Source organism: Acomys russatus, chromosome 16, assembly GCF_903995435.1.
Source record: "Acomys russatus chromosome 16, mAcoRus1.1, whole genome shotgun sequence".
NCBI lineage: Eukaryota > Metazoa > Chordata > Mammalia > Rodentia > Muridae > Acomys > Acomys russatus.
The window spans coordinates 41638237-41661390 of record NC_067152.1 but is presented as its reverse complement, the minus strand read 5'-3'; the positions used below and the strand labels follow the sequence as shown (position 1 = coordinate 41661390).

Sequence of the window (23154 nt, the reverse complement as noted above, 5' to 3'; positions counted from 1 at the left end):
TAACTTCCTCACGAGGAGTCTCTGGTCCCAGATCCTACTGTGGGAGGCAGGTAGCAGTCCTTGTGTGTTTGGGAGGCCTACACAGGGTTTTCAGAGAAGAGACGGGGGAGTTAGAAAGGCTGGGTTTGGAATTTTCACTTTGGTTTTTGTTTTGTTTTGAATACTGGGTCTCACTATATAGCTTTGGGAACCACCTAATGTAGACCAGCTTGGCTTTGAACTCAGAAATCTGCCTGGTCCCTAATGCTGGGATTAAGGATGTGCACCACTATGCCAGGATTGGTCCTGCTTTTTTAAAAAAGTGGCAAGCCCTGTTGGCTGTCTAGCCTCAGAGAAGACTGGGACATTGGCGAGAGAAAGCGTGGCGCTTTTAAAGTGTGCTGTGATGGTGCCATATTCCCCTGGTTGACATCTTCCCACCTCTTCCTGTTCAGGTATCTGGCTGTGGCATTGTCTACTGCAGGACCAGAGAGGCCTGTGAGCAACTGGCCATAGAGCTCAGCAGCAGGGGTGTGGCCGCCAAGGCTTACCATGCAGGTACGAGGTGCCAGGCCTCTCAGGCCTCTTCACTCTGCACACTTCTCAGCACACCAGCCTGCTCCTTATGGATCCTGAATACCAGCTGGTCTGTTACCTACCTCTAGATATATCCGTGTATAGCTAAAGTGACTCCCTTAAGCCCACTGAAAGGAGTCTAGAAACTCCAGAGTTCTTTTTCCTGTCCTGTGCCTACCCAGTATCAGACAAAGAGCTTTTCTTTTATGTGTTTGGTGTTTTGTCTGTATGCTTGTTTATACCACTTGTATGCCTAGTGCTTACAGAGACCAGAGGAGGGCATTGGATCCTTTAGAATTGGAGTTAAGATAGTTATGACCTGTCCTCTGGAGCAGCCATGCTCTTAACTGTTGAGCCATCGCTCCAGCTCCAGGTGGATGTTTTTTTGTGGGCCCAGGTATTAAAAAAAAAAAAAATCAACTCTAGACCACAGATTTTTGTGATATAAAGACATAAGTGCTTAACTCTCACTTTTATTAAACATTCCATTCATGGGGTAAGGTGGTTTTTTGTTTATTTGTTTAGTTTTCTGAAACAGGGTCTCACTGTGTAGACCAGAGTGGCTTTGAACTCACATAGATCCTTCTGTCTCTGCTTCCCAAGTACTGGGATTCAAGGATGCACCACCATGCCTGGCTGGCTAAGTTCCTTTTTAGTTAAGGTTTTATGAGGTTAAGTACCTGGTCCAAGGTTGTACAGACAAGAGGTGAATGGATTCAAGGTATAGGTTAGGTGTCCAGGACATTGTCAAACCCAAGATAACTCCCCATGAGAAATGTGAGCTTTCTTTGACTACCTTCCCCTCCTTTCCAGGCCTGAAGGCTTCTGATAGAACACAGGTACAGAATGAGTGGATGGAGGAGAAGGTTCCTGTAATTGTTGCAACCATCAGTTTTGGGATGGGAGTGGACAAAGCTAATGTCCGGTAAGCTCAAGTTCTTGCCTTATGCTCTTAGCTGGGGCTTGGCTATAGTCGATTGCCTAGTCCTGTGTACAGAGACCTGAGTCCAGTGCATGCCTAGTGCCCCTGAGGAGGGACGCCACTAGAGCAGTGCCCAGTGTACAGCCCGGATGCTGACACCCCAGGGAACCTGGCAGCTTGTTATCAGGTTGCCTATTCAGAGTCTGGTTCACTCTGAAGTAGAAGTGCAAGGGCTGGAGTAACTGTGTCAGCCTTTACCCTGTGGTAGTCCGAGGTGGACTCTTATCACTCATATCCCTTATTCCTATTTATAGCACTAGAAGGGTGAGGATGAGGCCAGAAATGACTGGTCTGTAGCTGGAGCTGTAAGTGCTTGTGACTCAACATGGGTGCTCCTCATCAGACCCTGGGTCCTCTACACGAGCGCCACAGTTCTTCACTGCCGAACTCCCTCTCCAGCTTCTGGTCTTTATTTATTGTGACAGGTTTTAACTGTGTATCCCTAGCTGGCCTGTAACTCTCTGTAGAGCAGGCTGGCTTCAAACTCAGATCCACCTGCCTCTGCCTCCTGAGTGCTCTGGTTAAAAGGGGTGCACCAACACGCCCAGCCTGTACTTAAGTCTAGTGTTTATTTTGGCCATTGGCTTTCAGGGGTTTGGTTTGGTTTGGTTTGGTTTTCTTTTTTTTGTGTATGGGTATTTTGCCTACATGTCCGTCTGTGCACCACTGGTGTGCCTGGTGCCTACGTCATCCAAAAGAAGGGATTGGATCCCTGTACCTGGAGTTAGAGAAGGCTGGGAGCTGCCATATGGGTGCTGGGACCCAAATCCTTTCTCTGGAAGAGCAGCCAGTGCTTTTAAGTATCAAGCCATCCCCTCAGTCGTGGCTGGCTGTGAGGTTTTTTGGGTTTTTTGGGTTTTGTTTTTGTTTTTTTGTCTTCTGTAGTATTTACTAGAATTTGTCCCTAACTCCACTGTGGCCTCTAAGTTGGGCTGTTCTGTGGCAGCGAGGCTCCTTGTTGGGCACAGGGGTCTCACCCAGCTGATGCTGGGATCTGTCTGCTACGTGTTAGTTCTCCGGTACCTGGCCACTGTGGAGCAAGCTCTTGGCTGCTCCCTGGATCACTCCTCCATGGAACACTGGGCTCTTCCATCATGTGTCATGTCCTTTTGAATTCCACAGATTTGTTGCCCACTGGAATATTGCCAAGTCCATGGCTGGCTACTACCAGGAGTCTGGCCGTGCTGGCAGGGATGGGAAACCATCTTGGTGCCGTCTCTATTACTCTAGGAATGACCGAGACCAAGTCAGCTTCCTCATCAGGAAGGAAATAGCCAAACTCCAGGTAAGTCTGGGCAGTAGAAGCCCATGTTCTGTGAACCTATCACTTCATTTCATATAGCATACTGAGCCCAGAGAGAGCTCTGTAAGCTTGAGGGGGAGTGACCAAGGGGAAATGGTGTGTAAGGTGAGCAGGCTGCTGGTGACAAGCTGGGTTAGCCTTTGTCAACATCTAGCTAACCTGAATACCATCTGGCATATGTGCTGTTGAGTGTAGGCAAAATCATTTGTTTTAGTAAGCTCTGTTAAATGTTTTCCCATGTTCTCTGGCTTTTCTTTAGCCACTTTTTTTGTTTCATTTTGTTTTTGTTTTTTCAAGACAGAGTTTCTCCGTGTAGCCTTGGCTGTCCTGGACTCACTTTGTAGACCAGGCTGGCCTTGAACTCACAGTGATCCACCTGCCTCTGCCTCCCGAGTGCTGGGATTGAAGGCGTGCGCCACCACGCCTAGCATATCGCCACTTAATGTTTTACTGTTTGTTCATTTATAGAAAGCCCAAAGTAGACCCAAACTAGAAAGGAGCATGGTGTGAGATGGGTACATTATAAGTCAGCAGAAGCCGGGCGGTGGTGCCACACGCCTTTAATCCCAGCACTTGGAAGGCAGAGGCAGGTGGATTGCTGTGAGTTCAAGGCCAGCCTGGTCTACAAAGTGAATCCAGGACAGCCAGGGCTACACAGAGAAACCCTGTATTGGGGGAGAAAAAAAAGTCACCAGAAAGAGTAGAGACTCCAATAGTCAGGGCTGGGAAGGAGATAAAATTAGGTTCCTACATGATACGTATATGAATTTCAGATGGGTTGGCACTTAAAAAAAACTATAAAATTAAAGGTAAAATAGCTTATGTCCATGGGAGAAGAAAGATAGTCTCAATTTATTGATCTGGTTTGCTCATTTTTTTCAGGCAAGGTTTTTCTATGTAACAGCCCTGCCTATCCTAGAACTCACTCTGTAGACCAGGCTGGCCTGGAACTCAGAGACCACCTGCCTCTGCCTCCCGAGGGCTGGGATTAAAGTCGTGCACCACCATTGCCCAGCACTAAGTGCTAGGATTAAATTACCACACCTGGTGTTTTTGTTTTTGTTTTATTTATATTCTTTGGTATGAGAGCAGCACTGCATGTGTGTGGACGTCAGAGGACAGCTTGCAGGAGTCAGTTCTCTCTTTCCACCACGTAGGTGTTGGAGACGGATCTCAAGTTGTCAGCTTTGATAGCAATCAAACCACATTTACCTGCTCAGGCATCTTGTCAGCCCATATCTCAAGACTTTTTTGTTGTTGTTGTTCTGTTTTTGTTTTTCAAGACAGGTTTTCTCTGTTTAGTCCTGGCTGTCCTGGAATTTACTTTATAGTCCAGGCTGGCCTTGAACTCCGGGATCCATCTGTCTCTGCCTCCTGAGCTCTGGGATTAAAGGCGTGCGTCACTGCCACTCAGCTTATCTCAAGATTTTTAAAAGCAAAAGCCAGGTTGCATGATGGTGAACGCCTGTAATTCTGAACACAGGAGGCAGAGGCAGGAATGTTGAGGGTCAAGATCAACCAAGGTTACAATAATGAGTTCCAGATCTACCTGGATTTCTTTTATGTTGTTGTTGGTATTTTTGGAGACCGGGCTTCTCAGTGTAATAGCTCTGACTGTCCTGGACTCACTTTGTAGACCAGGCTGCCCTCAAACTCACAGAAATCCATCTTTCTCTGCCTTCTTAGTGCTGGGTTTAAAGGTGTGTGCCACCATGCCCAGCCAACCTAGGTTTCATAGCAAGACCTTGTCTCAAAAAACCAAAGGGATTGAGTGTGGCTCATTGGCAGAGCTCATACTGCAAACAAGCAAATAAAAGCAGAAACCAGAAACCAAGCCTGGTATTGGGGCATTAACTTGTCTCAAAAAGGAATAAAATGCCAGTCACTACAGCAGCTTCATAGAGACTTAAGAGAGAGATGGCCCTTGTACACAGGGGAGCTGAGAGTGATGACACTTGTACACAGGGGGGGCTGAGAGTGATGACACTTGTACACAGGGGGGCTGAGAGTGATGACACTTGTACACAGGGGGGCTGAGAGTGATGACACTTGTACACAGGGGGGCTGAGAGTGATGACAGCTGTACACAGGGGAGCTGAGAGTGATGACACTTGTACACAGAGGGGCTGAGAGTGATGACACTTGTACACAGGGGGGCTGAGAGTGATGACACTTGTACACAGAGGGGCTGAGAGTGATGACACTTGTACACAGAGGGGCTGAGAGTGATGACACTTGGTGGGGGGGCGGGGGAGCGCGGCACTGAGAGTGATGACACTTGTACACAGAGGGGCTGAGAGTGATGACACTTGTGGCGGGGGGGGAGCGCGGCACTGAGAGTGATGACACTTGCACATGGAAGCTGAACAGAGAGCAGCCCTAGGGCTCCCTGGTTACCTATGCTAGCCAATGAAGGTAGTGACCCAGGAAGATACCCGCATTGGCCTCCCGTGTTCTTGTTGAGTATGAGCAAAGTACATGATATATGTGTATGGAAATGTCACAAACTTGTCACTTTTCATAATATATCCTAATTTTAAAAATATTTATTTATTATTATGTATACAGTGCTCTTCCTGTATGTACTCCTGCAGGCCAGAAGAGGGCACCAGATCTCATTATAGATGGCTGAGAGCCACCATGTGGTTGCTGGGAATTGAACTCAGGACTTCTGGAAGAGCAGAAAGTGCTCTTAACCTCTGAGACATCTCTCCAGCCCCCAATATATACTAATTTTAAAAAAAGAAAAAGGGACTGGAGAGTTGGCTCGGTGGCTAAGAATACTTGCTGCTCATGCAGAAGACTTGAGTTTGTATCTCAGCATCCGTGTCAGGCAGCCCACAACCACCTGTAACTTCTCCTCCAAAGGGTCCAGCCTCTTCTGACTTCCTTAGGCATCTGTACATATCTGTCTGCGCGTGCGCACGTGCGCGCGCACACACACACACACACACACACACACTCTCTCTCTCTTAAAAAAAGTAAAAGTTGCAGATTGATCCCCACTCAAGTGATAAGTAAAGGAGTGAAAAAGCAAATGCAGAGGAGTAAGAAGGACGGGAGAGAGGACAACAGCAAGTACAAGTGTCCACTAATGGTCTGGTGTAGTGTTAATCTAGCACTCAAGAGGCTGACGCACGAGAGTTTACCCAAGTCTTAGGCCAGCCTGTGATACATAAGGAATTCAAGGCCATCCTGGAAGGTAGACTGAAACTATATCTCAAAAACAAAACAAAAACAAGCCAAGAGAAAAAGAAAAGGCAAATAAATGTCTGCCTAGATAATCCCAATCTCTAAAACTTCATTAAAAAACAAGCGAGGTGAGGGACTTCAGAGATGGCTTGGTGACTTCAGTCCCAAGGGATGCAGTGCCCTCTTCTGGTCTCCTTGGGCACTGCATGCACATAGTACACGGAAATAAAGGCAGAGAAAACATCCATTCACGTGAAAACACACACACACACAACACCTGGGCTTGAAACATGGCTCAGTAGTTAAGGGCACTTGCTGCTCCTGCCGAGGACCCAGGTTCAAAACCTAGCACCCCACATGGCACATCCATCTATAATTCCACTCCCAGGGGATCTGATGCCTTTTTCTGTCCTCCATGGGCACCAGGGGTTCATGCTGCACACAGGCAAAACACGCAAAAAAAAAAAAAAAATGTTGAACAACAATCCGTGCCGGGGAAATGGATCAGAGGGTAAAGTGTTTGTTGTGTAAATGTGAGGAAAAGCCAGGAAGGTCGATGGGTGCCGGCCTGGGGGGTCATAGGTCAGGAAGGTCGATGGGTGCCGGCCTGGGGGGGTCATAGGTCAGGAAGGTCGATGGGTGCCGGCCTGGGGGGTCATAGGTCAGGAAGGTCGATGGGTGCCGGCCTGGGGGGGGTCATAGGTCAGGAAGGTTGATGGGTGCTGGCCTGGGGGATCATAGGCCAGGAAGGTCGATGGGTGCTGGCCTGGGGGATCATAGGTCAGGAAGGTCGATGGGTGCTGGCCTGGGGGGTCATAGGTCAGGAAGGTCGATGGGTGCCGGCCTGGGGGGTCATAGGTCAGGAAGGTCGATGGGTGCCGGCCTGGGGGGTCATAGGTCAGGAAGGTCGATGGGTGCTGGCCTGGGGGGGTCATAGGTCAGGAAGGTCGATGGGTGCTGGCCTGGGGGTCATAGGTGCTCCTGGGCACTGACGGCTCAAGAAGTTTTTCAAAAATCAAACTGACCTGGCATTTTAGGCTCATGTTGAAATGAATTATTTGTTATGTCAAACATTTGGGGGTGAATTAGTGACACACTGAAATCTAAAGACAGGGAAAGGAGACGCAACTGTGTTTCAGAGGAAACAGTGCTGTACCAAAAAGGAAACGTAGCCATGGAAATGTAAAATTGTAATCGTGTGGTTCAGCTTGGAACTGTGTTGACATAGCTATGGTGGGGAAAGGACTGGTATCACAAGAAATTGCAGTTTGGGGCTAGAGGTACAGCTCTGTGGCAGAACTCTTGCCTAACATGTATGGACAAGGCCCAACTTTAATCCCTAGGCCTGCACATAAATAATCAATATTGCTGGGGTTTGAACCCAAGTCCACATATGTGCTAGGTAAGCACTGTCACTGTGCTTGATCCTCAGCTAACACTTTTTAAAAAAGATTTATTATTTATACAATATTCTGCCTACACGTGTGCCTGCCCACCGCAAGAAGACACCAGATCTCATTACAGGTGGTTGTAAGCCACCATGTGGTTGCTGGGAATTGAACTTGGGACCTTCGTAAGAGCAGATGGTGCTCTTAACCTCTGAGCCATCTCTCCAGCCTCCCTTGCCCCCCCTCCCCCCCCCAGCTAACACTCTTAAAACAGCAAGCCAGGAGGAGGCACTGACACTGTAGTCCCAGCACTCAGGAGTCAGAGGCAGGTGGATCTCTATGAGTTCAAGGCAGCCTAGTCTACAGGGAGAAATTGTTTCAGAAAGAGGAAAATGAAAGAGCCGGACGTGGTGGCACATGCCTTTAATCCCAGCACTCAGGAGTCAGAGGCAAGTGGCTCACTGTGAGTTCAAGACCAGCCTGGTCTACAAATCTAGTCCAGGACAGCCAAGACTACACAGAGAAACCCTGTCTCAAAAAAAAAAAAAAAAAAAAAGAGAGAGAGAGAGAGAACCTGGGAGTGGTGGCGCACGCCTATAATCCCAGCACTGGGGAGGCAGAGGCAGGTGGATCACTGTGAGTTCGAGGCCAGCCTGGTCTACAAAGCAAGTCTAGGACAGCCAAGACTACACAGAAAAACCTTGTCTCGAAAAACCAAAAAATAAAAATAAAAGAAAAAGCAACATCAACAAACACTGGACTGGAGAGATAAGTAGTAGTTAAGTGTGCTGGCTGCTCTTGCAGAAGACCCAGGTTTGATTCCTAGCACCCACCTGGCAGCTCACAGCTGTTTGTAACTTCACTTTCTGGGAAACTGATGTCTTCCGCTTCTGTGGACATTAGGCACCCAAGTGGTACACCCACATGCATGCAGGCAAAACATTCATACACATAGTTTAAAAAATAAGTAAAATTTAACTATATTTTAACTTACTGTTTTTATGTACCTGTGTGTTTTGCCTGCATGGGTGCGTGTCTTGTCTGTTGCAGGCCAGAAGAGGCCGTCAGATCCCTTGTAACTAGAGTTACAGATGGTTGTGTGATACCATGCTGGCAACTGGACTTGGGTCCTCTACAAGAGCAGCAAGAGCCCTCAACCATTGAGCCATCTCTTTGACTCCCCCCCATACTTCTTAAAAAAGATGAGCATACAAAGTAATGAGTTTGTTATTACTTCCTCACACATGCAGTTACTTTATTATTATTATTATTTTTTTTTTTTTGGTTTTTCGAGACAGGGTCTCTATGTAGTCTTGGCTGTCGAGGACTCGCTTTGTAGACCAGGCTGGCCTCGAACTCAGAGATCTACCTGCCTCTGCCTCCCGAGTGCTGGGATTAAAGGTGAGCACCACCACGCCCAGCTTATTTTATATCCTTAGTGCTCTTTATTGTTGCCTCTCCCCAGGAAATGTGCATTTGTGTGTGTGTTGGGGGAAGAATGACCTAAAAGCAAAAAGTCAATATTGTCTCAGATACCTGTTTTCTGGTTGGTTGTTTTGTTTGAGACCAGCTTTTTCTGTTTAGCCCATGCTCTCCTAGAACTCACAATGTGGACCATGCTGGCCTGGAACTCAGGGATCTGTCTGTCTCTGCCTAAGTGCTGAAATTAAAGATGTACACCACCACCACCTGCCTTGTTTTCTGTATTAAAAAAATAAATTTAAAATTCTGATATTTATGAGTGCTTAATAGCAGGTATGTACATGCACCACACGGCCCGGTGCCCAAGGAGTTCAGAGGAGGGCTGGATCTCCTAGAACTGAGGTCACGGATGGTTACAAGTCACACATCATGTGGGTCCGGGAGCTAGAACTCAGGTTGTCTGCAAGAGCCAGAGCTGCTGGTGCTCTTGGCCGCTGAACCATCTCTCCAAGCCTAAGTTGAGAATTGTTTTTCTTACGTTTATTTATTGTGCGAACACAAATGTGCACGTGCCACTGCGCACTCGTGAAGGTCAGAGAACAACTTGAGTGAGTCAGCTCTCTCCTTACCCCGTGTGGGTCCTGGGGTTTGAACTCAGGTTGTCACGCTGTAGCAGGTACCTTTACCCAGTAAGCTAGCTCTCTAACCCTAAATTTGTAATTTTTTAAAAAGAAATTTTTAGCAAATAGATATAGAAGAGGCCAGTACTGTAGAGGCCAATAATGCATAATCTTACCTGATCGGGGCTAACAGCTTAGTCTACCTCTGGTGTGTACTTTAGCATGTATGTTCATCAGGACCCAAAGCTTGTGCATGTATTTACTGTTTAGAACATGGATAGGATCATAATTTCCCAAATGTCAGTCCAGGGCCCTTGGCGTGAGAATCACCTGAGGGCATTTTTGGAATGGCAGCTCTCAAAAGCTCCCATCTGGAAAGTCCAGCTCAGTGGTCAGGCCTAGTGGCACTGCGTGGCAATGGCGTCAGTGCTGCCCTTTGTGCTTTTCTCCTTCATTACTTGCTGCGATAACTCTTTCTATGGCTCTGGAGGACTAAGTGGTCTTGTCTCTCTCCAGGAGAAGAGAGGGAGCAAAGCGTCAGATAAAGCCACCCTGCTAGCCTTTGATGCCCTGGTGACCTTCTGTGAAGAACTGGGGTAAGTGGGGCTAGGGACCTGGTGTAGCTCGGCGGCAGAGCATTTGTCTAGCAGGTGCAGGACCCTGTGGTGAATCCCAGCGTCGCCTCCCTGCTCCTCAAAGGGAGAAAAGCCAATGGCTTTATGTTGGATGTGGGACAGTGTCAGGTCACTCTCTCTTCCGGCAACCATTACTTTACCAACTGGCCCTTGGGCTGCCGAGGGACCCCTGCTTGCAAAGCTCATATTTCAAGCAGTGTGGAAGTCAGGACCCTTCCTTTTTCCTTCTGTAGGCCACTGAGACTCAGCTTTCATGTGTGAGGCCTTGTTCCTCGTTGCGGTTCTCATGCGCTGCTCCGCCTGCTTCGTGGCTGGCTCTGTGAGCAGTGCACTCTGCGCTGCTGTGGCCAGCTCTCCCAGCCCTCGGCCGCTCAGTTGGCGCTCCTGACCTCTTGCTTCAGCTCATGCTGCTTTGCTTACTTTTGAGACGGGGTCTCATGTGACCCAGGTTGCCTCCAGCTTGCCATGTGTCACAGACTGGCCTTTGACTGCCTCTACCTCCCAAGGACATGTGTCGCCACACCTGACAAGCTGTTCTCTCTCTTACACAGAGCCCAGGCAGAAGCTTGGGGCCACTCATCTTGGGGGTGGTAGTGGTTGGGGTGTCACGAGCTTTTCTAACAGAACAGGAGCCTGCTTATGTGGAACCTACTTACTATTTTGCCTACATCTGTGGCAACGTGATGTAAGCTATGGACCAGCCATGGAAAGAGCCCGTTAGCTGCTGCTCAGTGATAGCTTGTGCCTGGGGATGTGAAGGATGCCCAAGGGGAGTCAGTGTATGTAGAAAATACATTCATTCGCCTGTGTGGGAAAATCCCAAGAGCTGATGCACAGACGCCATTGCCTCACACTTCGTCGAGATGAGTAAGTCAAGACAGGTCACAGTCACAAAACCCAAGACAGGAACTGCTAAAGTTGGGCTTCTTGGTCATCACAGTGGGTATGCTCATTTCATACGTGAGTCACCTTGGGTTTCGCAAGACTATCGTCTTTAGGGAAGAGGGGCTGTCTGTTTTGTGGTGCCGAGGAGCTGGCACGTTATACAAGCCCTCTACTGTTGAGTTCCACTCCTGCCCCAAACGCCATCTTGAAGCAGCCGCTGGTGACTAAGCACACAGCCTACAAGTGTGTTAGGCCCTCCTGCAGTGGGGGAGCGGGCCTGCGTATTTCTCCTGCAGTGGGGGAGTGGGCCTGCGTATTTCTCCTGCAGTCGGGGAGTGGGCCTGTGTATTTCTCCTGCAGTGGGGGAGTGGGCCTGCATATTTCTCCTGCAGTGGGGGAGCGGGCCTGCGTATTTCTCCTGCAGTGGGGGGAGTGGGCCTGCGTATTTCTCCTGCAGTGGGGGAGCGGGCCTGCGTATTTCTCCTGCAGTGGGGCAGCGGGCCTGCGTATTTCTCCTGCAGTGGGGGAGCGGGCCTGCGTATTTCTCCTGCAGTGGGGCAGCGGGCCTGCGTATTTCTCCTGCAGTGGGGCAGCGGGCCTGCGTATTTCTCCTGCAGTGGGGGAGCGGGCCTGCGTATTTCTCCTGCAGTGGGGGAGCGGGCCTGCGTATTTCTCCTGCAGTGGGGGAGTGGGCCTGTATATTTGGGTCCTACATTTGGAGTCTCATCTCCCTCCTACTCATTGATTGAAGCATTTCCTTCTGGAAATGGCATCTCTAATTTAGTCGCTGTGGCAGGATCACATGCCAAAAAGTGGTGGGTTGCTGTGCCAGGCCCACCCTTGGCTAAGGCCTGCCACCAGATCCTTTTCCTGCCACTGGTACACGAACGTGCTAAATTCAGCCTCCTCAGGCTCTGAGCAGAGCTCTTTGTGGTAAGCAATGAAAGGACCAAGTGTTGCTGCTAGTTGTCGGTCTCCTCTGCAAAAAAACCTTAGCTGTGCCTGCCTGAGACCAAAGTGCTAAAGCCTGCCAGGCCACAGAACAGGTCCTCCTTGGGCCCTCTCTGCCTTTCTCAGTGCCTTGATTGGCCAGTTGCAGGGTGAACATCTGTGGGGCCAAGACGTCCAGGTGATGCATCCACACTATTCAGCCTCACACTCCTGTCTTGTTGGCTAAGAGTGAGGATCTGGAGGTCAGGATTCGCAGGTCTCTGGCGGAGCAGACCTTGCTGGCACGCCTGTCCCCACTATGCTTTAAGTGGAAGAGAATGTTTACTGTGTGCTCAGGTCTGGCACGAAGGGAGAAAACCCCTGTCAACAGATGGCTGTTCCTTTTCTAAGAATAGCTCTGGTTTGAGGCTGAGGTTGAGGTGACTGTTCCCACCAGCGTCCCTAAAGCAGGCACCTGGCAGGGAGGGACAGGACCAGTGGGGTGAGCTCAGCTGAGGTGGGAACATTTCTAAAAGGAAGCTGCTATAGAGGTTGGGTGTGTAGGGTGGGCTTTGGGCAGTAGTTTTTGTCTTGCCTCTGCCGTGCAGTCATTTTCTCTGATCTGCAGCCATGAAGGAGCTATTCATGGCAGGACTTTAAGCTTGTAGTTATCAGGGTTGAAATAAGTCTGGGCATTTTGAGATGCAAGAGCAGCTTTTCATTCTGGCCTGTGTAGACTGTCTTGTGGGCTCTCTGGACTGAGTGACTCCACTGCTCAGCATCTTCCAGTCCGCCCATGTGTGTGCTCACTCGTCCATCCGTCTGTCAAGCACACAGAGTGGGGCTTGTCTCGTTGGGAAATAGAGTTATGTATGTAAAAATATGTAAGTGCTCATGAATGGGCTTTGAAGGAAAAGTACTTTTTTTTTTCTTTTAAAAAATTTTGTGTATGGGTGTTTTGCCTAATACATGACTGTACCAACATGACATGTGTGCCAGGACATCAGTTCCCCAGGAACTGGGTGCTAGGGATGGATCCAGGTCTTGTACAGAGCTCTTAACTGCTGAGCCACCTCCCTAGCCCCTTACAGTGTTGCTTTGAGAGTAACAGAATGCCCTGTCCCAGTCTCTGGGGTCAGAGTCGGGGGATTTAATTGAAAAGGGTAGGTTTAGACTGGGATCTGAAGGACAAGGAAGCACTGTGACTCGGGCCACGGAGTGTGACGCGTATGAAATAAAGTATTCTGGTCACGGGGAATATATACAAAGCCTCCAGGCTGGAGCCACAGAGCAGTTTGGGAACTGAAGGTTCTGTTGTGAACCTAGGGGCAGACACCCGTCAAACAGTGGTGCTTACAGGGCCAGACCCTTGGAGGCTTTGCGTGCCTTGGTGAGGTGTGCTAGAGAAGCTGTTCAGAGAACCATGTCTGTGTAGAAAATGAGCTCGCCGTAGTGGATTTGACAAGGGATCTTTACTTCACCTGACATTTTGTGTCCTTCTTGTCAAGGACTTATAAACTCGCCACGTGGGCAGGAACCCTCACTAGCGGACCTGGTTAGCCATTGATGTTCTCAGCTGAGAGCAGCAGAGCCCCTCTCCATGTGCTCACCAGCTGGTGACAGGGTGGTAGAGCCAGAAAGGCTGACAGCCCCTAAGCCAGAACCAGTGACTCCCATAGAGTTTTTCTTGAGCCAGAAGACTGGAGGGCCCACTGCTGGCGAGGGAAGCAGGTCAGCCCGTCCTTCCCTGCTGCCTTCTAGGCCCTGGGGAGTCAGGTCACTCCTCTTCACACACAGTCTTCTCCACAACCGTAAACACAATAGCAAATATGATGAAAAACAGGACCGTGGAGATGAATAAGCCAATCACTATCAAGCCCCCCACATCCCAGGGGTTATTCCAGAAGTCATCCTTATGGAACGTCTTTGGGATTACCATTTGGCTCATGAAAATCTGGAAGAGAGGAGACAGAGGCCCTGAGTGCAGAGAGCTCTGAAGGTCTTGTCCCCGGCAGTGCTCTCTGCCATCTCCCTGGACCTCTGTGCAGTTGCATTGAACAGCTGGACACATCTGGCTAGCCAGCACTGAGGGTGGTGAGTTTTGGATTAGAAGTCTCTAGCATCAACAAATGGGATTTCCTGCTTGGAGCTTCTGGGGGCCACCTCCAGAGTTCTTTCAGGTTTGCTCCTGAACAACTCTGGTCTCTCCCACCCTGGAGGCCTTCCTAGTAGAACCTAAAATGTGCCCTGCAGCTCTCCCTGTTCTTTGTGTCCCAGTTGGGAGGTGTTTGAGAGGTATTTGAGAGACTGGTATAGGAGTCCTGCTGGGGAGGATGGTGCGCTTAGGTCTCCTCAGAATGTTCAATTCCTGCTTGAGCCCAGGAATTCCAGGCCAACTGGGAACAGCAAACCCTATCTCAAAGAAAAAAAAGGTAGGTGGGGCTGGAGGGATGCCTCAACAGGTAGGAGGACCCAAATTCAGTTCCCAGCACCCATGTGGCAGTTCACCATCATCCATAATGTCAGTTCCAGGGCCTCAGAGGGTACCAGGAATGCATGTATGTACATACACATGTGAAGGAAGCACGCACACACAAATCTTAAAAAATAAAATAAAATAAAAAGTGGTGGCGGTGGACAGGAACAAAGCATAATTGAGGCAGTCAGTGCCCTGGACACAACTAAAAGTGCAGCTGGAGTCAGGGCTGCAGCCAGCTGAGAAGAAGAAAGACATTACCTGGTTCTTCTGCTAATAGTCCTGTGTCGTAGGAAGGCAAGGCAGGTCAGGGTTGTCCTTCAGGTCTCACACTTGGGGTTCCTGGGTGGGAGAGGCTGCCACAGCTGTGCCCCAACTCAAAGAAATGACTGTTGGCAGCCCAGCGAGTTGCCAGATAGCTCTGACCACACCTTTGCTGGCGCCACCAGAGCAAACAGAAGTGGGCTAGACTGGTTGCCTGGCAACTCCCACTCCCTTCCTCATTCCCCTCCTCAGTGTTCTGCTCTTCTGTGATGGCATTGCAGGGATGCTCAGGACACAGTTGCAGGAGTTGTCCTGAAGGGAAGTCAGACTGAGCCAGGATGAGGAAAGAGACTGTCCACCTCACCTGTGTGAGCTGGGCCTTAGTTCTCCATGTAGATGACCTCTCAGAACCTAGCTGGGAAGGCATTCCTTACTGTGGTTTGGGTGAATGATTAACTGCCTTAGTTTCTGGGTGGGGGTGGGGTGCTTATTCCTGTCGGAGGCGTGGCCTCAGCTGTTTTCCTGTGGCTGCTGCTTACCTTGGGTTAGAGAGAAGAGCTGGGAGGAGGGAATTGACTATGCATGCCTTGCTTGAAACAGTGGCCACTGTTGACTCCTTAAAGCTTAGGCCTGCCAGGCTTTGCATCCCACCATAAGGTGAGGCATGCTTTTCCCTCCAGCAGGGCTTGTGTTTTAGCCCACAGCTCATGAATCCTGCTGTTAGGGTTTTGGGAAACGCCCTCATATATCAGTTTCTGGGATGCCAGGGTATCTGTTGTCCTCATTCTCCCAGGATGACTCTTCTGGTACCACCTGGAGCGGCTGACAGTAATGAGCAAGTTCAGGAATGTGCTGTTCACTGTCAGCTCACCTGTTTCTTTCCATTTCCTTGTGTAAAACTTGCTGACTTCCTGGCCTGCCAAATGCACACAGCCAGCAGGCTGGTCTCTGGCACACCCTGGTGCTTGTGTGCCCATCAGTTAAGTCAGGCTCTTATTAGGACTCAGTTGTTTGCTCCCAAACGGGCTTATGGAACTTGTGCTTGTTTCCATGGTTACAGAATTAAACAGATGAGGCAGTGATGATATCCACAACCCCAATTTTACAGATAGAGAGCAGACATAGAGGTTAAGCAGCGTAAGGCTGTGCAGCTGGTCCAGTTGAGTTTTGGAGTCAGCTGTACAGTCTGAGCTCTCAGGCCCTGGACCTCAGAGCAGACACACAGCTGTTGTCCCTATTAATACCTATTGGCCACTCTGGTATCACTCAATATCCCATCAAAAGAAGTACAAAGAGCTAAACTTTGGGCACATTTTGTAAAAGTCATGACATTAAAAATTCTTACATATTTTGTGTATGTTTATACCATGGCTCATGTGTGGAGGTTAGTGGACAGCTTGTGGAAATAGGATGTCCAACCTGTGGGTTCTAGGGACTGAATTCAGGTCCTCAGGTGTAGTGGCAAGTGCCACCCACTAAGCCATCTTGCTGGGCCCTCTCTGGTGACATTTTGCCCTCAGGTTTTGTTTGTTTTTTGCAAGTGTGTTCACACTCTTTCTCTAATAAAACCAAAACTACAAGATAAAGGCTAAAGCAGAGGTAGTCAGCAGCCCATCCACAGAGAGACCACACACGCACGCACGCACACACCTATCTGTCCCCATCTTGGAGTTGCATAGGCTGGAGAGATGGTTCAGATGCTCGGAGCACTTGTTGCTTTTCAGAAGACCCTGGTTGAGTGCCTAGCTCTCAGTTGACCACAACTGCCTATAATTCTAGTTTCAGGACACCCAACACATTGGGCTGGCCTCTGAAGGCACCAAGCATTCACACATATAACTAATAAATAAATCTTTAAAAATACAAAAGAAAACCCTGCTAGTCATGGTGGCACATTCCAGAATTCAGGAGGTAGAGACAGGTGGTCGTCTGTGAGTTTGAGGCCAGACTGATATACACAGTGAATGCCGGGCAGACCAGCGAGACGCAGCGACCTGTCTCAAGACAACAAAAAACCCAGATGTGTAGAGAGAGTATATCATTCATAGGAAAGTTGCTTTGTCTAGCTTCTTAAAATATTTTTATTTTGGGCTGGAGAGATGGCTCAGAGGTTAAGAGCACTGGCTGGTCTTCCAGAGGTCCTGAACTCAAGTCCTAGCAACCACATGGTAACTTACAACCATCTATAATAGAGATCTGTTGTCCTCTTCTGGCCTGCAGGCACATAGCAGGCAGAACATTGTATACATAATAAATAAATACATCTTTTAAAAATATTTTTATTTTGTGTGTGTGCATGTGCACACTTTCCTGAATGTGTGCACACTTTCCTGCATGTGTGTCTATAAAGATGTTGGGTTCCCTAAAACAAAGGTTGAGTTGTGACCCACCATGTAGTGCTGGGAATTGAACCCAAGTCCTTGGAAGAGCAATTGGTGCTCTAACCACTGAGTCATCTCTCTTGCCCTTGTCTAGTTTAACTAACTACTGTCCACACGTAGATCCATTGTCTCAGTCACTGTGAAGACTCGAGGATGCTGCTGGCACAAGTGCTCTGTGTGCTGAGGGGTTCCTCTATGAGGAAGTGACATGAAGTTGTAAAAACTTGAGCAGTGGCTGCTTTTCCAGAGGACCCAGGTTCAATTCCCAGCCCCCTGTGGTAGCTCACAACCATCTGTAACCCCAGTGGGGATCTGACACCCACCTCTGACCTCCTCCAATACCAGGCATGCATGTGGTACACTTACATGTATGTAGGCCAACACTCATAAAAACAAATCTTTTAAAAAAAAGACTTGAGTTAGGGACAGCATTCTATGGCATGGAACAGGGCCAAAGCGGAGGAAAACATTTCTAGGACAAAATTAATTTGTGTACATAATTTATAGTGCTCATTTGTGTCATAATTTTTGTCACACATTGCTCCAAAAAGAGTAGTATTTCACAAAACTTGTCTGTGCTCTGTCAGATGTTGCTGCTGTGTTTCTTGCCTTGGTTTTGTAATGAGGCAGAAGCACAGGCAGTGAGGCACCCAGATCTCACCCTTCTGAGGAGTGAAGACAGATGCTGGTAGGATAGAGGCCATGTGAGAGGGCGAGCCATGCAGGGGCTGGTGAGACCAGTGTGGTGGCCGCTCTGCACTGAGGTGCCATAGGTAGTTTGATGCAGCCTGCTGCACACCGCTTCTGTGGTCACCAGCTGTCTTTTGACAGCCCAGGTCAGCAATGACTGTTTCTGTTCCCACAGTGGAAGACTTCTGTCTCCTCCCCAACGAAGGTGAACTGGGATGGGCAGCTGCTGTTGGTTATCTCATAGGATGTCCTAGCACAGCGCAGGAAGGTGCAAACGAACTGGCTGGCGTGTGCTATGTCCAGGGTTGCCCATGGTCCCCACTAATCTGCAGCTGGACCAGGAACCAGAGTCTTTTCTAGCAAAGAAAGGGCCTCCATCTTAGCTACCCCACAGGAAGCCTATTCCTGATGCTAATGGACTCCTGCTTACAGAGAGTCTAGAAGGAACTGGGCTGCTGTTCCTGAACCAAGTGTTTGCAGTGGCCTCCAGCCTGCAGTGCTGGGATTGAAGAGTTCAGGGTTTCCAGTCCTTCCCTGTTCCTGGGGTTTTTCTTTTGACATCTAGTTGGTTAGATTACCACCCACTCCCAGAAGCAATTTGAGGCAGAGTCTGGGTGTGGGAGTTTGGATGTAGGGCTGGTTAATGGAGATAATGGAGTCAGAAGTTTCTGTCTTGTGTCCCAGAGGCCTTGATTCCTAGGTGTGGTGAGCAGGGGCTCTGGAGCCAGGCAGGCTGGCTTTGCCACTTCTCAGCTGGCTGAACAAATTACCTACTGTCACTCAGACTGACTTTCCCCTTCTGTCAGTAGGGACAATGACAGCATCCCAGCATGGAGATAGTTGACTGAACTTATCTGTAGTGAAAGGCTCAGACAAGAGCAGGGTATGGTGCAGCATGCCTGAAATTCCAGCACTCCAGCCGTGAGTTAGGTGCCAAAGCGTTCTGCATCTTGAGTTCCAGCTAGGGCTACTTAGCGTGTTTAAAAAAGAAACAAGGGCTAGAGAGAGATGACTCAGTTGTTAAAAGCACCAGCCGCTCAGAGGACCCGGGTTCAGTTCCCAGCACCCACAAGGCAACTCACAACTGTCTGTGACTCCAGTTCCAGGGGATCCAACACCCTCTCACAGACATACATGCAGCGAAACATCAATTGTACATAAAAATATCTTCAGTCTCTTTAGAGAGAGAGAGAGAGAGAGAGAGCGCGCGAGCAAGCGCACCAGGTGGTAATGCAGCACATCTTTAAATCCCAGCACTCAGGAGGCAGAGGCAGGAGGATCTCTTGAGTTTGAGGCCAGCCTGGTCTACAGAGTTCCAGGATAGCCAGCACTACACAGAGAAACCCTGTCTGGAAACAAAAACAAAAAAAAGAAAAGAAAAGCCCAAGACAAACTAGGTACATCACCTATAATCCTCACACTTGAGAGGCTAAGGTAGGGGCATCGTGAATTGGAGCCTAGCATAAGACAACCTCCAGAGTCTGGGCCGTGGCTCAGTGGTCGAGCCCTTGCCTAGTGCGCACAGTCTTCTGGGCTTCATTCCCAGAACATAAAAAAATTCTTCTTAAAAAAAAAAAAATGTTTATTTATTATTATGTATACAGTGCTCATGTACACCTACAGGCCAGAAGAAGGAACCTGATCACATTACATAGATGGTTTAAGTCACCATGTGGTTGCTGGGAATTGAACTCAGGACCAGTGAGTTCAGTCAGTGCTCTTAACCTCTGAGCCATCTCTCCAGCCCCCTATAAAAAATTCTTAAAGGTAACACTTGGAGCCAGGCACAGTGGCACACACTTGTAATCCCACCACTCTGGGAGGCAGAGGCAGGTGGATCTCTGGCAGTTCAAGGCCAGCCTGGTCTACAAAGCGAGTCCAGGACAGCCAAGGCTACACAGAGAATCCTTGTCTCCAAACAATAACAACCACAAAAACAAACAAACAAACAAATAAGGCTAATACTCAGTGTGAACTAGTTCTCTGAATTTTAGCTGTCTTTATTATCATCACTCAGATTCTGTTGTTGGGTTTTTTGTTTGTTTTGTTTTTGAGAAAGGGTCTTACGTAGCTCTGGTCCACCTGCCTCTGTTTTTGTGTGCTGGGATTAAATGCATGTTAAACTTGAATCCCAATTTTTAGGGGCCAAGGACAGGTAGATTCTTAGATTTCTTTCTTTCTTTCTTTCTTTCTTTCTTTGGAAATGCTCCCTTTCTGGGACTTCAAGAACCCAAACCCGTCAGGCAAGTCTATGGGTACCAGGTAGTCCAGCCAGCCAGTGAGAACTACTGTCGGCCTGTCCCTGCCTGTATGGCCTGGATTGTCAGCTAGAGGTGTCAGGGGCTGACTTCCTCTCACTGTGACCTGTCCTCAAGGCAGGCAAAGCTCTGCTCCCAAGCAAGCAGAGTGTGTGCTGCAGACTTGAGTGACAAGGTGAGTAATTGGAGCTCAGTTCTGGCCCTGTTGACCTGTGTGGAGACTATCTGTCCCCCACCCCGTGTTTAGGTTCATAGCTGTATATCTGGAAGAAAGTAACCTGCAGGGAAGGAGGTGGTTTAGAGGCGCCTTAAAAAAAAAAAAGGTCAGGGGTCCCGCTCAAACTAAGGCACCAGCCAAGGACAATACAGGAGGTAAACTTTAAACCCCTTCCCAGATCTAGCCAATGGTCAGAATATTCTCCACAGTTGAGTGGAGAGTGTGATATGACTTTCTCACATACTCTGGTGCCTCACATTTGACCATGTCCCCTGGAGGGGGAGACCTGGTGGCACTCAGAGGAAGGACAGCAAGTAGCCAAGAAGAGACTTGATACCCTATGAGAATATATAGGGGGACGTAATCCCCCTCAGGAACAGTCATAGGGGAGGGGAATAATGGGCAAATGGGGGGGGGAGGAATGGGAGGATACAAGGGATGGGATAAACATTGAGATGTAACAAGAATAAATTAATTAATAAAAAAAAAAAAAAAAAAAAAAAAAAAAAAGGTACCATTCTATGGGCTAGAGTGATGGCTCAGTGGTTAAGAGCACTGTCTGCTCTTTCAAAGGACTTGGATTCAATTCCCAGCACCCACATAGCAACTCACAACTGTCTGTACTATAGGTTAAAAATAAATAAAATTTATTTAAACAGTTCCATTGTGCCCTGGGTCAGCTCCCATTTAGAGGGGCAAATAATGATAGTTCATAATTCCTGAGCATGTGACGCATGTCCAGCTCTGGGTTAGACTCGGGCCATGTGACACATGTCCGGCTCTGGGTTAGACTCGGGCCATGTGACGCATGTCCGGCTCTGGGTTAGACTTGGGCCATCTTGCTCTGTTCTCCCAGCGTATCCCAGGAAGCAGGTGCCACTATTAATCATCTCACCACAGGGAAACCTAGCTAAGAGGATTGGGTCACAAAGCTGGCAAGTGTCAGCTGAGGGCGTGTGTGCTGACTTCAGGCAGTCAGCACACAAGCAGGGACAGGACAGAGGGTCAGGGTTCAAGTGTGATAGACAACAGTAGGGCCCTTACCTTTCTTCAACTGCAGACAATTGGGTCCAGTGACCTGAGGCTGCTAATGTGAGGTATCCAGACGGAAGTTAGGACAGCGGGAAATGTTGAGAGGCATTCTTGGGCCTGCTCTAGGGCAACAACCTATCACTCAACAGAGTGGACGCTGGAAGCCAGCACTTAGCAGACTATGTAAAATAGGAATATTGTGCGTGTCCCTACCTTGGTTCCATGGCCCTGGTGTCTGTGTGTCATTTCTTCCTGTGATTTTCCAGCTTTCACAGGCATAGGAAGAGCAGTAGCCCAGAAAGAGCAGTCATTGGCCATGCCCCTTGAATTCTGGCACTGCCCTCTTGATGCACAGAGCCCAACCGTACCTCATAAACATAACCGAAAAAGCTTTTACTTGGAAATAAGCAGACAACTTTCAGCTAGAATACTGACCCGTTCCTTCCCCCTCGGCAGGAGGCTTGGCGTCTAGTAAATTACATAAAGTCCCTGATTGGTTTACTTCTCTTTGGCATAGGTCAGCAGAGCCCCAAGGGTGAACTCCTCACAAGTATGAGCTGTTCCCTATCAAACTACAGGGCCCCTAAAAGGAGCAGCTTAGCAGAAGACCCAGGTAGCTCTCTGAGTGTGACACAATGGCTCCTCCTAAGCAGGGTGTCCCAGGCAGGTTGAGCAACATTGTTTTCTTGATAAGGCTCCGGATGTCTATCCTGTCACCTGGGCAAAGCCAGAGCTGGGGCCAGGTGATCTTTGGGTGATAGCCTGTGTCACAGCACCGGAAGGCTCCTGTCCAGCTTCTCTTTGAGCATCTCACTGCTGTCCTTCATCTGGGTTTTCTGGGCCGCACAGGGATCTTCTGGTCTCTCCTCTCAGAGCAGCAGTCAGCACAGCAGCAACTGCAGGCTATCAGCAGCAGCAGCAGGACGGTAGCTGAAAGGGAGAGAGTGGCCCAGAGCTGAGAAGCCAGGGAGGATGGATTCCCACCCCACGGGGCTGGTGTCGTGGTCAGGAGGCCCTAGAGACCCACAGGGGCCCCGCTGTCTCCTGTTGCCTCCTCTGACTCCTTCCAATTGGTGGTTGCTGCCTGGTGGTACCCAGTTCCCAGCACTGCCCAGCTACTCAGGCGGTGGCAGAGGATGCGGCAGACCCCTGAGCTTCCTCTAGGACACTGCCTTTCCTACTTAGCTGAAGGAGGCTCACCAGCCTTCCAGCTGGCACCCTGGCTGGGGACACTGAGGGGACAGGGTTAAAGGGTCAGAGGCAGGCGCCCCACTTGCCTGTGAAGACAACGATGATGGAGAAGGCCACAAGCTCCACGGGCTCAGCCTTGGGCAGTCCTCGCAGCTTCAGCAGCAGCCTCTCCCCCACAGAGTGAATCTCCTCTACAAAGTCTGTGGCTGTCATGTTGCCTGTGCTCCTGTGTTCTGTAACAACAGAGTTCCTGCTGAGCTGCTCACAGGCTGGGAGGGAGCTCCAGTGACCAGCCTCTCCCACTGTAGCCTGCAGAACAGGTTTGTCATCTCAGCCCTGCACCATTGGCGGATCCCAGGCAGAGGGAGACAGGGAGTCAGAAGTTGGCTGAGTGGTGGCCCCTCTGCTCGCACTTGGCTGGAGCTGTCCCGGGCAAGGAAATATTGTGATAAACGTGACCTGGAGAGTCTCTGAGGGGCTACCAGGCAAGGCTGCAGTTGGTGAAGGTTCTGACCATCAGATGTTATGGCTATACTGTTAAATTTCATTGTATTGAGACACCAACACCAGGTTTGGCTGGCCCAACTCTGGCTTGTTCAGGATTTTGGTGCCTCCCCTAGATGCCCTCAGGCTGACAAGACAGGCCTCAGGATTTTGTGTGGGAGGAGAACCAGACTCCAAGAGCAGGTTCCTGGAGATCTAGTTGGGATCAGCTGTAGGTAAAAACCGAGGG

General features: G+C 49.3%; 3 protein-coding genes across 3 annotated transcripts in view; 1 reads left to right on the top strand and 2 right to left on the bottom strand.

The window, feature by feature from the left end:
* Recql5 (RecQ like helicase 5) overlaps nt 1-23154 on the top strand; it is a 40252-nt gene that overhangs the window by 5251 nt on the left and 11847 nt on the right. Inside the window, exons 4-7 of the mRNA XM_051159056.1 lie at nt 435-537; nt 1369-1480; nt 2660-2822; nt 9979-10058. Coding sequence (XP_051015013.1) covers nt 435-537; nt 1369-1480; nt 2660-2822; nt 9979-10058 — 458 coding nt within the window. The remainder of the gene's footprint in view (nt 1-434; nt 538-1368; nt 1481-2659; nt 2823-9978; nt 10059-23154) is intronic.
* Smim6 (small integral membrane protein 6) lies at nt 13628-14003 on the bottom strand. Its single transcript, XM_051159055.1, has one exon. It carries the CDS (start codon nt 13981-13983, stop codon nt 13690-13692), a length of 294 nt encoding a protein of 97 aa, XP_051015012.1. The 5' UTR covers nt 13984-14003; the 3' UTR covers nt 13628-13689.
* Smim5 (small integral membrane protein 5) lies at nt 20865-22643 on the bottom strand. The gene is made up of 2 exons (XM_051159057.1): nt 22508-22643; nt 20865-22160 (listed from the first exon to the last, which is right to left on the bottom strand). The coding sequence occupies exons 1-2, from the start codon at nt 22632-22634 to the stop codon at nt 22054-22056; spliced, it is 234 nt and encodes a 77-aa protein (XP_051015014.1). The 5' UTR covers nt 22635-22643; the 3' UTR covers nt 20865-22053.

What these genes read in the sequence shown, in the direction of transcription:
- Smim6 (XM_051159055.1), bottom strand. Translation starts at nt 13,983, where the DNA reads ATGTGTCCAGCTGTTCAATGCAACTGCACAGAGGTCCAGGGAGATGGC.
- Smim5 (XM_051159057.1), bottom strand. Translation starts at nt 22,634, where the DNA reads ATGACAGCCACAGACTTTGTAGAGGAGATTCACTCTGTGGGGGAGAGG. An exon ending in CATCATCGTTGTCTTCACAG is followed by an intron (nt 22,161 to 22,507) that starts GCAAGTGGGGCG and finishes TCTCCCTTTCAG; the next exon opens with CTACCGTCCTGCTGCTGCTG.